Source organism: Melanostigma gelatinosum (assembly GCF_949748355.1).
Source record: "Melanostigma gelatinosum genome assembly, chromosome: 13".
NCBI lineage: Eukaryota > Metazoa > Chordata > Actinopteri > Perciformes > Zoarcidae > Melanostigma > Melanostigma gelatinosum.
This window is the reverse complement of record NC_136646.1, coordinates 11,736,619-11,749,626: the sequence shown is the minus strand read 5'-3', so window position 1 is coordinate 11,749,626 and position 13,008 is coordinate 11,736,619. Positions and strand designations below refer to the sequence as shown.

At 44.2% G+C, this 13,008-nt stretch overlaps 1 protein-coding gene across 1 annotated transcript in view; it reads right to left on the bottom strand.

Annotated features, from left to right (window-relative positions):
- The window catches only part of LOC306786447 (protein shisa-8-like), a gene marked incomplete at both ends in the record, with an annotated part of 72,642 nt that extends 63,408 nt beyond the window's left edge, over window positions 1-9,234 (bottom strand). The window contains one exon of the mRNA XM_079281224.1: window positions 8,669-9,234. Coding sequence (XP_079137350.1) covers window positions 8,669-9,234 — 566 coding nt within the window. The remainder of the gene's footprint in view (window positions 1-8,668) is intronic.
- Window positions 9,235-13,008: the final 3,774 nt, after the last annotated feature.

Below are 13,008 nucleotides of genomic sequence, written 5' to 3'. Positions count from 1 at the left end.
TTATAAGTGTCACAGAGACATAAAACATTCTTCTTACTTTTCCACTTTTTCTTTGTTTTTTTTTGTCATGCCACTTGTTGCCGGATGACAACGCTGAAAACTTGACTGAGAGTTGAAGCAAGGCGTGCTGGTGTTGTAAGAGTTTGTTTTGTTGGAGTACAGAAAGCGTAGCTCAGTGCGATCGAGAAGATTTTCAATATTGCTGAATATTAAGCTGATTTCGACAACGTGGATGTTCAACGAGATTTCAGAAAGAGGCTTCTCCACAGAAGATAAGAAAAAGGTTTTATTTCTCCGTTTGGTCCGTTACATAATGCTGCGAGACGCTTACGATAACAGCCTGAGCCGGTCAGCGGCTAAAACAAGCACATTTAATGGACGTACATCGACGATGAGGAGGCGCCCCAAGCGATTATCATGCAGACCGTTTAGCGACTGCTGTCTGCAGCGTTCTCGGTCAATACTGGACAAATTTCAAACATTTTTATCCCCAGTAATCATTAGCCACTTGGACATAAAATATGGGAAAATAGGATCCAGCTAGAAAATAACGTTATCCTACCCTCTAAAGAATCTGTTAAAGTAAAGTATTTTTTTACTTTTACATCTATTCTCAATGCCTTCATGTCTTAGGTAAAGCACTTTAAATTGCCTTGCTGTTAAAAGGTGCTACAAAAATAAACTTGGTTGACTGGAGGAGGGAGAAAAGAGGACGAAATGGATCATTTGCCCACGAATTGGACAGGAGACAGAAAAGGTGTTGTGGAGTCACTGCAGCAACAGTTGAGCTGAGGAACTTCAGGGCTCTGCAGCAATCTGTCTCTCTGGGCTCTGCTGCACTGAGGTGTGGTGTGGAGTTACAATCGTAACGCAGCTGACACAGCAGCATCTATCGGACATGCATGTGGAGACACATCTCTGTCTATAAACACAGAAATACAGTACAGTATGCAGACATCTTGGGGCTGGAGGAAGTATTCAGATTGAGAAGTAGATGTCTTGCATTCATAATTTGACTGAAGTAGAAGTACAGACGTTATTAAAGCACCCTGTCGGAGGTATAACTGGATTATTATTACTGGCTATGTTGTATCTGGTCAAGATTAAGCTAATTGTAACGAATTTACATACTGTTGGGTAATTTAATATACAGATGTCCATCACATTCTGCTAGCAAACATCTTTATCTGCAAAGTAGCAGTCAGATAAGTAAAGTTGTACAGTAGATGTATAAAGTGACATAAAATGGAAATAATTGTATTAGGAGATACTTAAATAAATGTACTTGCTTACAGTACTTAGTAATGTAATTAGTTACATTCCACCACTGCCCGACATGACATGTTAATATCACATTAAATACATCTCCAAAAAACTCATTAACACGGTTTTCTTATTTCTCTTTCAATATCTGTTCCTGAGTTTTGCTAAAAAATAAAGGGACAAACCTTTATTAAAACAACCAGTGACGATTAGATCGTGTCTGATTACCATCATTTATCATTCCTTTCTTGCATTAACTGTATATCTGACGATCTAAATGAGTCCACGAGCGATGAGCGGGTCCTTACGATGCTGCAAGCAGCAATATATGGGGGCCAATCGGCCGAACGGGCACTGCACTACTGCACTTTATTGATCATAGATATGTAAGTCAAGACAACAACTCCAAACCAACTTATATATTTCAAAGCAGGGCACTTGCTGGAGTGCCCTGAATAGCAACATAGTGGAGCAGAAACGCATTGTTCGGATTGAACAAAGTTTGGTCGGATGTATAAAACACACTGAGCTGTCATTCCCGAGTGCTGCGCTGCTTCTCTGAGCTGCTAACCTCAACTTCACTGGTTTCACCGGTTAAAAACCCTTTATTCAGATGAAGAAGTTACAACGAGTAAAATGCATCAAAGAAAACGTCCGGCTGGTGCATGAAAGCCAGCAGTCGGCTAAGAGCTAAGAGTGTGTTTTAGTGCTGAATATAATGTAATCACTTTTGCAGTACAACTGCCAAAGATCACTCCGGCCTTCATTTTAAAGAGCAGATGTACTGGCCAAGGCAAGCATAAAGTGAAGTCAGTAATGAAATGTTTAGGTTGACTATATATTCACGATTCTTCCCTCAGCGTGCACAGATGCTAATAAAATGCAGAAACAATAATTCCTTGTTTATTCGAGTGCACTTCGGTGCAGTCAAAGTTTTGTGTTTTATACTGCTGCAGCCTGAAAGAGGTATTTTCGGGGTCCAGATCGAGCATGGAGGAGGAGGAGGAGGAGGAGGAGGAGGAGGAGGAGTACGTGACCTTAACAAGCCTCACACTGCTTTAGCAAAAAGAAAACACACACAAGCTCTTTTTCATGCAAGGTGAGTTTAGAAATCGCTCCAACAATAAAGGGGACACAAGCACCGAAGCCTGAAGACCCGTTTTACATCAACGACAACTTTCATTGTGAAGTCATTTTTGAAGAATTGTTTGATCTGCTTCATGTCATTTTGCATTGGATATTTTAATTGATTTAAAAAAAAAATTTTTTTTGCTTGCGGTACCTGAAAACTATTGAAATGAAAAAGCAACTAAACCCCACATCATCCGTTTATACGACCCCACAGGCCTCGACGAGAAAAACTTAGTTTGGACTGCACGCCTCACTTTAAAATGCTCGATGAATGGCTGCTCGATGAATGGCTGCCCACTGCCTGCAACAGTGTCAGGAAAGCAGAGCCGTGTGCACACGTTTATCTCTTGGCTCTAAACACCTGTCAAAGCCGATGATGGAAAGCGCCACTGCGGCTGAACAATAAAGGAAATAGAAAGCGCTGTTGATGAAACACAATACAGTAGAGGAACAAAATGGCCGATGGAAATGGTTGTTTGGATCCCCGGTGGGTCATTCAATCGCCTGTGCCCTTGAACACATGGCTTTTCAGTGGAATAACTTAGGATAAGTGGTACTAAAGGGAGTTTGTGTGTGTGTGTGTGTGTGTGTGTATGTGTGTGTGTGTGTGTGTGTGTGTGTGTGTGTGTGTGTGTGTGTGTGTATCAGATCTAGGTATCAAGTGGTCACTTCTTCCCCAAAACAGAAACACAAGAAGCAATTGAGACGCGTCATGTGTCGCCATAATCACTGTGACATTCTGGACGTGATCAGCTGATGAAGGTAAGGAACACAATGCTTGTTGTAATCCTTCCTTGTCAGCACTTGTCGGTGCATAACACATGAGCAGTATGACTCGCAGGATTAGTTATGCGAGTTGATAAGGGTTAATCTGATTAAGCACAGTGGTTTTCTGCTGTGTAGTAAATCATTTTGTTTACATTGATGACAGACATGCATCCCCCATGGAGACAGAATGACCTATTTACAGCAGTGAAAAGTAAAAAGTATATTTACTCAAGTACTGGACTTGAGTACAAATTTGAGGTAGTTTTACATGACGTGAGTATTTTTATTTCATGCAACTTTAAACTTCTACTGATATCTCGGAGGCAAATATTGTACTTTTTACTTTTCAAATTACAATTTTTCACACCTTTCCTGTGTGATTTGCATTATTCAGAATGACGCAGACAGAATCCTTGAACCAACATGGACGTTTAAACATATTACGCCGATACTGAAATGACTTCACTGGCTTCTGGCACAACACAGACTCACTTTCACAATCCTGCTAATAGTCTATAAAGCTCTCGATGCTTTGGCTCCTCAGCACATTTCTGACTTGCTCTCCGATTAAAAGCTGATCAGGCCTTTTCAGGTCATCAGGCAGACGTCTTCGAGCTAAACCCATAATTAGATTCAGGTGCCTTCAGTTACTCTGGTCCTGATCTCTGGGACAAGCTGCCTGATGACACAGAGGGGCTTCCTGATTTCTTCGGAGATACGTGGTTCTCACGAGACAGAGACACCACAACACATATGATGATCTTATAGAATATGGAAGTCAAATCAGCCCAACCTTAAATATTAATCCTAAAATATTTGACTGCACACTACTTTTACTTTTTGGTTGATAATATTTACATACTTTTACATAATACGTTTTCTTGTTGTGGAGTATTTTCACAGTGTGGTATTGATACTTTTCCTTAAGAGTAAGAAATGAGTTCTTCCACCACTGCCCAGATATATGGTGGTTGTATGTATTTATTAAAACTGCGCACAAGACAGCCTCTGCTTATTTGGTGCTTCTAACACTGGCATTAATTCCTGCCTGGCATTTAGATTATTTATGCGGTTGGCGGTTAAGTGTTGTTTTATTGTCTTTAAAGTGCTTAATGCACCAGAAGCAGTGTTTTCAGTTATGCTGTACAAGGGTATTTTTTATAGTTTGATTTTATGAAGGCAGATGTGCCAGATATTTATTGGCCAACACCTTAATTGCACTGGAACTGATTATTAGAGCTACAGATTACATGTTGGTCTCACGACAGGACGTTGCTGCCCTGGGCTTTTTGGCACCTTGTCGACATGTTAGCTGAGCTGATTTCTACCGATTTGCCTCAATGACGTGAGGTGTCAGCTTAAAGCATTTTGTGGTAATATTAACCTGTTTATTTACTTGGTCCTCGTGTACGTCCTTCATCCTTTTTCCTCCCTCTTCACCCTCAATGAAGCTACAGTCCATGATGAGCTGTCGTTATTTAAAAAAATAAATAAAAGCTTGATCTGGCCTGATAATTCCCACGGCTGAATCGCATTATCAAAGGATATGATTTATTTTTAATTTGGCTTTGCAGCAGTTTCCACACAATAGCAGCAGACAGAGTGAGAGCAAAACAAAAACACAAACAGCTGCATGGGAGGAGAAGCAGTGGGGGGGGGGCAGTAGTCTAATAATGAGAGGTGTATGCGTGTGCGTGCGTGTGTGCGTGCGTGTGTGTGTGCGTGTTTGGTGCTATACATCATTGCACCGCTGCCTGTTGTGATTGCCTGACCCAGGGTTTCAGCGCATTACCACCTTAACAGCTTTGTGGCTGGATTTATGCGTTCAGTGCACACACACACACACACACACACACACGTTCACACGCAGAGCCACTACACTTTCTCGCTCATACCTGGGTGGAAGTGTCTTGCTGTCAAATGTATGCAGGTTGAGAATGAATTTTAAAATGAGGTTGTTTATTTTACCATTCATGATTTGACCTGCGCTCATCCGGTCTGCACCTTTTTCTTTTTGTCTCAGTACGCTCATGACGTTTTTTTTTCTTCTTAATTTTCAACTCTGTTAGCGTATGTCTATTTGCTTCCACGTGTGCCATTTCACCTACTTTGTGTGCAAAGTGCTGACTCTACAAAGTGTTTAGGCTGAACACAGGGAGGCCAGGGAGACTGTGCTGCAGTGACGTTTTTTCTTAAAAGACAATCATGATGGGAATAACTAACGATTCATGAAATCACATTTCTCACTCAGTCTACCCACACCATAATCCCCCAAAATCTTTCCCAGACCTGTTTTTCCCCAGACCCACAGAACACGGATGGATTACCAAACTCCTATGAAAACGGATTATCTGCAAAGCAGTGAACAGGATGAAATGTTCCAACGACTGCTCAGAAAACTTGAAATAGGCTTTTAATAAGATTGAATAACCCAGACACCACAGCAGTTTAATTTAACAAAACCAGCCAAGTTTCATCCTAAAAGAAGTCGAGAGTTGTCCGAAGGTGTTAAAAACAAGCCCTCTGGAGTGAAAATGTCTTCTAAGCAAGTTTTGAAAGAATCGACAATCAATATCCATGCAGCCTGGCCACGAAGCTAACCGCTCATCCACAGCTCTCAGTGGCAAATCAGCAGAATTACAACAGCTAAGCCCTTCACTCATCAGCACCTCCTTCTCTCTTTTGTAACTTTCTCCCTTCCTCATGCTCCAGTGGACTGTCCAGGATACCACATCACCACAGTGGTTAGCTCTGTCCTCATTGGCTTAGTTTCCCCCAACATAGCCTTCTCCCATTTCTCTGTTCTGTCTTTCACTTTTCACATTTTGCTTTATTCTGTCACTGACCCTTCATACCGTCCTCTCTTATGAGTTATGAGGCACTTCCATGGGACTATGCCATGGTGGTACAAAAAAAAAGGGGGGCACATTCGTAACGATTCAGCTTTTGTCACAGTACTTATCTTGTATTTTGGGTATGACATTTTGCAAGGCAGACAGAAGGCAGATTCAATTTGCATTATTTCTAATGGGGGCGACTCTTAGTTGCAAAAAGAAGTCAGATTGGGCGTCAGTCAAACTCTTGCCGAAGTCGGAGAAGAACAAAAAAAACATCATCTCCATCAATTAAAGCCGTTAGTGCCGTTCTTTGCACTTCTTTTATATCAAGAAAAACCCTCCAGTTTGGAAAGAGATGATGCTCTTGCAGCCTTACCTCTTCTGGAGCTGAACCATTGTTGTTTAGAATGAACAGTGGCCTCTCTGTGTCTTCTCGCACACACCTAAACTTCACCTGTAGCTGCCAGTAGAGCCTCACAGGACGCTTATTGGGCCGAGCCACAGTGGTTTAAACACAGAGGCAAACTCCCCTTGCCCCACTGCCAGTTTGCGAATATCCCATCTATGTGTGGGTGCCCAGTTGGCTGATATGTATGTTTTTTGTATAAGATTGTCTTGTTTATTTTTTTACCTTAAAAAAGGGGTTTTCTTCATACCCATCGTATTCAACTGTTAATTGTGATGTGTTTTATGACCCTGATGAAGGCTATACACAAAAAAATAAAGATTTACCGTACAACAGTGTGTCACAACTTCAGCAGAGGACTGGAGTAGGTCATTTCGGATTTGCGAATACGGAAATAACATTAGTGACAAATGTGTTCTTTAATTGCTTAAATAAAATTGCTCTCTGCATGATTGCTCCTTATCTAACAGCTTGATTTTAAGGACTGGTAACAATAATACATTTTAATCAGCTATCTTATTTATTTTCATTGGGGGGAAAAACTGTTTCCATCCAGGAAGGTGAAAGTAAACGGTCAAGTGAGCAGAGCGTCCTGCTCCAGGACGCCAACATCTGTCCTGCTGATTTGAAGCATTCACATGTGAGAAAATTTCGAGAAAGATGCCGAGTATCTTTTGACAGTGTTTGACCTGCATGTGGGGAAGACAGGCAACCAGATTTCAGAAATATCTCCCCAAACTACCTCTTGTGTCTAGTACAGAGCGTCACACGTAATGGTTTAATTCAGGGGAGAAAACGTGCCAAGAGCTGCCAGCCTTCATTGTGTCATGGGTGGCTCAGTGAAGTATAACACTAATGAGCACTGATGTCCACCGCTGTCCTCCTCTTCCTCATCCTCCTCCTCCTCATCCTTTTCTCATCCTCCCCTGGAAGGTTGAGAGGAGGTCTGGTAATGACAGGGTTTCAAAGGAGACCCCATGGCCCGACTCTTAACACCCTATGGGCTGGTCGGTCACACCCAGCACACACTGTCTCCATCTCTTCCTCTCCCCCTCACACACACACACACACACACACACAACCCTGTTCTCTACACTAGAATTAGCCGTTGGCTGCACTCCAGTCAGATCCGCTCAATATTCCACCCTTCCAAAAAACCACCCTCTCCCATCTCATTGTTCACTGGAGGCCACACATTGCCACAGTCATAGTTGTGTCACAGCAATCAATCACCCATCAATGTGAAACCGCTACACTGATACAGAGAACACACCACACAACTGCACGGTAATTTCCCCCAAACTGCTCCCCTACTATCCCCCGACATCAGTCCACAGGGATCTCCATCCACCTCCCACTGTCTGACCTCTCTCTCCCTCCCTCTCTCTCTCTCTCTCTCTCTCCCTCCCTCATGGTTGCATACAGACATCACACCCATTATCACTCTGTGATTCAGTCACTTGATTCATTACCTAGCTGGTGACCTTCTCACACATATGCAGAAACAGGTAGACAGACGCACACACGTCCATTCAGACATGCAGGAATTTATGCATGTAACAAGCATAAACACACCACTATACAGACGAGATTTCATAATTTTTGCTCCGTGTCTAATGTACAATCAGTAATACCCAATAGTGCCACCATGTACAATCATTCTGTGATGCTTACAATTAGTATTTGTCTTTAGTCTCATTGGAGGAACTGCGTTATCTTGGTGCAGGGGCTGTAGCCATAGAAGAACTCAAAACAGTGAGTCACATTAACATTGTCTATGGGACAAATGAATGGGACCTTTACTCCCCCACCCACGGGCGCCCAAGATACCAGATGTCCCTTCGCAACTCTTCATTTTATCCCCTCATCCCAACAACGTAAAGCTGGAAAATATTAATATAATGAGCAATCTATTGATCTCAAGGGAAACGTGATTCTAGAAAATGTAAAACACGTAAATACACATGTATTGTATCGAATTAATATAAACGTTTAGACATTTGCTACTAATAGAAAGCTTCTTACACATATTTTTAAAATGAGCCGATTGACTCTTTTTTCCATCCAGCAAGTCGGCCAGCAATTCAAGATAATCGTATGAAACTAAATGCATCAATATAACAATGACTGTTGGCAACATCATCATTATCATCATCATCATCTATTCCCCTGCTAATCATTACCACATCTATCATCTACACGTTAATCATCTCTCCCGTCTGTGCCCAACATCATCCACACCTCCACCTTTCTCAGTTCATACCTGGAGTTGGTCATGTCCGTCTGTCCTCCCTGACTCTTCTCCAGGCCGAGCTTGGTGAAAATCCCGACCAACACCATGATGGCCACCACTCCGCAGATAATGTACACGATCATGTGGGTCCGATCCTTGTCCGGTTCCTCTTGGACCTCCGTGACGGGTTTGTCCGGCTTCCCGGTGTTTGCCCACACGGGCGTGTCATAGTTGGAACACGAAGTCTGGTCCAAACTGTGGATTTTGAACTGGCAGCAGAAGCGGTAGAAGCAGGAGCCACAGCAGAACAGGTAGATACCTGCGTTACAGTTGAAAGGCGGGTCCCACTGGCCCATGACATCATAGTAACCCCAGCAACGGTTACCGTTGGAGGGAGCCGTTTTGTCCTCCGCTTCTGGTGTAGGGGTTGCCAGCGCAGCCTCCGGTATCATGGAGGGCTCCGTCGTCTGGTTGTCGGTAGAGACCTGGGCCAAAGCCTGACCTGACGGCCAAGAGTTCAATCCACCCAGAGAGGTCAACCCCAGCAGGATGGCCAGGGAGAAGCTAATCAAGAGTGGATGCACGGAGGTGGCCATCTTAGACTTACTCCAGTATCTCGTGGTGGCTCAATGCCGATGTGTACGTTTTAAATCTTTAAAAACAAAACAAAGAAATGGAGAGTTATATGTCCTTCTTATCCAGATCTTCAAATTATAGTCACTGAATGAAAATGTGAGCTTTTCAGGTATGAGAAATCATTGAGATAGCAATTTCCATAAATAGAGAAGTTTTAGAATATATGCATGCCTGGGAGAAGGGGTGGGGGGGGGAAAGCATTCACATCGCGCTGTGGGAGTTATTAACGCACAGAGTTACAGAGGGCTGAATGGTCGTCAAGGGGCAGAGGAACAAGTGAGTGAAAGAAATCAATCTCACATCTCAACAGGAGTGGATGAGTTCTTGTGAGCAGGCACTCACATGCACAGACACACCACAGTCCCTGGCTGTTTACAGTATGTGTGTGTGGGTGTGTGTTTAGCAAAGCAGATAAATGTTCCAAAATTCAGGAAAAGTCACCTTTCACAAAGCCATACGTCACCAGCAAACAGCAGGGGGGGGGGGGTTGTAGACAAATCCAATTGCTCGGAGGCAATCTAGTTTAGGAGGGCTTGTTACCTACGAATGAACTTGCCTCTGGCATTTCCTGCACTAAGCTCCCCTGCTGAGTGGTTGAATAATCCGTGAAAAGTGAGAACTCTTGGTTCCTGACGGCACTTGCAGAAAAGGAAGGCAGGTTCCTCTCAGACTTGCAGGTAGTCACGGGCTCCTCACATGAAAGGCTTTTTTATTCTGGAGACGGATATTCCTGAGTGGATAACAACTCTAATGCTCTACGTTGGAGTCAAATCAGTTCTGATGTCCTGGAAATACTCTGACCAGAGTGCAGGGCTTTCCTCTGGAATAGTCGGTCCCTCTCAGAGCTTAACTTGCATCTATCATCCCCTTACTCTCAATGTCACTGTTCAAAGGGAGCTTTTTTATCTTTGTGGTGGGCATCTTTTTCGCCACCACCTTGCTCCACTGTGGTGAACGTTACTCCCTCCGTGGGACGTGAAGATCCAGCCTTTATGAGCGATATTAAATATTGAGCGTTTATTTTTGTAAAAGGTTGCGCGGGATATTTCCTTCCTATTTCCAGCCAAAGACCCAACAGGTAACAGCAGCTGAGCAGTGTTCTTCAAAACATTGCTCCAGGCTCTCGTCAAGCTGAAATCCTTTGATGATTACGGTCCAAAAGCTCTTGCACCTGAGGCGTGTTTTCTCTCACGCACACACACACACACACACACACAAGCTCTCCCACACACACACACAAACACACACACACACACAGTCACAAAACGGCTGAAATTGCCCTGGTGACAGTGCTCTGTCAGTGTCAGTCTGTAGCTCTTAAGCGACACAGGAGTCCAATGGGCTTTTTGTCCTCGCCGTGTATGGGGCTCCTGTTGCTGCTGCACACTCCACTGGAACCCCTCCTTTGCTCGGATCCCAGGGTCTCTCACAGACCCGGGACACCAGCTGGGTGCTCTATCTGTCAGCCTGCTCAGTCCTGCCCTACAAGTGCTAAGACTAAAGGGGAGAGGTGGGAGGGGAGGTGGGGGTGGGGGGGGGGGGGGGGGGGGTCTGATGTTGTGACACTGAATCTCTGATCTTAGTGTCTTAGCGTTGCTGCATTCACAACTCAAGAGAAGCTGTAAAAAGAGATGCAGGGATGACTTGACCAGAGTGTCCCACGTAACGGATCGTGGATTTGATGGGATTTTTCTCTCCTTCCTTGATTTGCTCTTGGCTCAGTTTTTGATTATCTCTCCTTGTTTACTCTCTGATCATAATCTCCCTCTGAGCTCTCTTTGATATTTTTGCCTCTTTCTCTCCCCCACAACTTACCTCCCCCCCTTTTCCTCTCAGCTCGAGCCGGGCTGTGTGGGGCTTTTGTTGTCTCTGAGGAAATACCAGCGTGGGGTCAGAGAGCCCGTGGACTGCCCTCTGCACTTTCAGTGTCGCACTTGTGAAAGCCTCATCGGAATAATACTCTCCCGGCCCATTCGGACGGCAGAGACAAGTGGAGATGCGACAGCCAAAAACAGCCGTGTGGCAATGAGGGCAAATCAAAAAATATCCTGTTTTCAAAAGAAGCCCCCTTGGAAATATAGGACTGCCTGGACCATAGCTCTCGAGTTCTTGGACCAACAACTCGGTTCCCTTTTTTCAATTTTCTTTTTTCAATTTTTCGATTTGCATCAAAGTATTTTTTTTGTCTTTGTCTCCCCCCCCCCCCCCCCCCTCTGAGCAAAAAGAAACGGACAAAAAATCTTGTCAAAGCATTAATATGCAACAGTTTTTAGGCATATCTCCCAAATTTGTCATGCAATGGATTTTGCTGTCAATTCAGTCCTTGTCCGGCTGCAGCTTCTTTGAAAACAGTCATAATTTGATATATATGTATAGGAATTTTATATATATATCATATGTATGTGTTTTCACTGGTGCTCTGCTTGTGGGATGCTCCAAACAGAAGTGGGACGAGAAAGGAGAAGCAATAAAATGCTTCTTTTTTTTTTATTCCATCCTCTCCCTTTGTTGTTGCTTCTTCATCAGTGTGTATTCCTTATGTCCTCGCTGCCTCAGTCTGCTCAGTGCGTCTTTATCCCGTCCGCTGGTGATGCTCGCGCTGCTGCTATACTACTGCTGCTCTCTGCCAGGACTGGATGACAATGTGCACTCCACACTCTCTCTCTCTCTCTCTCTCTCTCTCTCTCTCTCTCTCTCTCTCTCTCTCACTCCTCCCTCTCCAACTCACTCCTCCCCCCTCTCTCTCTCACACACACACACACACACATGTCTGTTGTGCGTAAATGAGCACAGCTCTAGCCTGCTGACTCTCCCTTTCACTCTCCCCCTCTGTCTCTCATTATGTGTCACTGACACTTTTCTCCCAGTTTTGTCCCATGTTCTTCTTTTCTGCTTCCGACTATCAAACACACATGTTCCCTTCATGTAGTCTCCATTCCTGTCATCTGTTCTTTTTTTTCATCCATTCATCTCAGTTTACCTGCTGTCTGTCTAACCTTGTTTAGTGTGCTTGTGCATGCGATGCATGGTATTGTGTGTATCTCCGTGTGCGTGTTGCGTTCGTGCCTGTGCGTAATTACTGCTCTATAAGGGATGATTTAGGGAAGGAGAGGGAGAGAGAGAAAGAGAGAGGGGTGGATGGAGGGGCAGAAAGAGGGAAGGAGGAAGCGAGAGTGATATAAACATAAAGGAAGGGGGAGGCAGGAAGAGAGGGAGGGCAGGAGAGAAGAGGAGAGCGGAGCAGCTGCCAAAGAGAGGGCTTGACAGAGAGGAGCTGGGGAAGGAAAGAGGAGAGGAATTATCGCAGGGAAGGGAGGGGGATTAAGAAACATGGGGAAAGCAACTGGAATAGGAAGTGACAGAGGAATAGTGGGAGGAAGAGAGGGGATAGGAAGGGGGTGCAGACAGGTAGGAGGCGGAAAAAGCAACGTTATCGGCAGGGAAAATGAGATGTTAGACCTGAATAGAAGGAGAGAGGGAATAGTCGTCAGTCAAGGCCCCAGAAAATTCCCAGGAAATCGACCGAAGAGAGAGACTGGGAAGCAACATGTTATGAATTTTTGAATAATCCCACATGATAATGTTGAATGTGAACTAAAATTTTGAAGATCCAGAAGAAGTAGTGCCTCTGGGTCCCAGTGGTGGCTGGTCAATAGAGGGCCATGGGGCATGGCCCCACCATGATCGTTTCCGAATTAACGGTAAAACAAATGACCAACACGTACACGGACCGT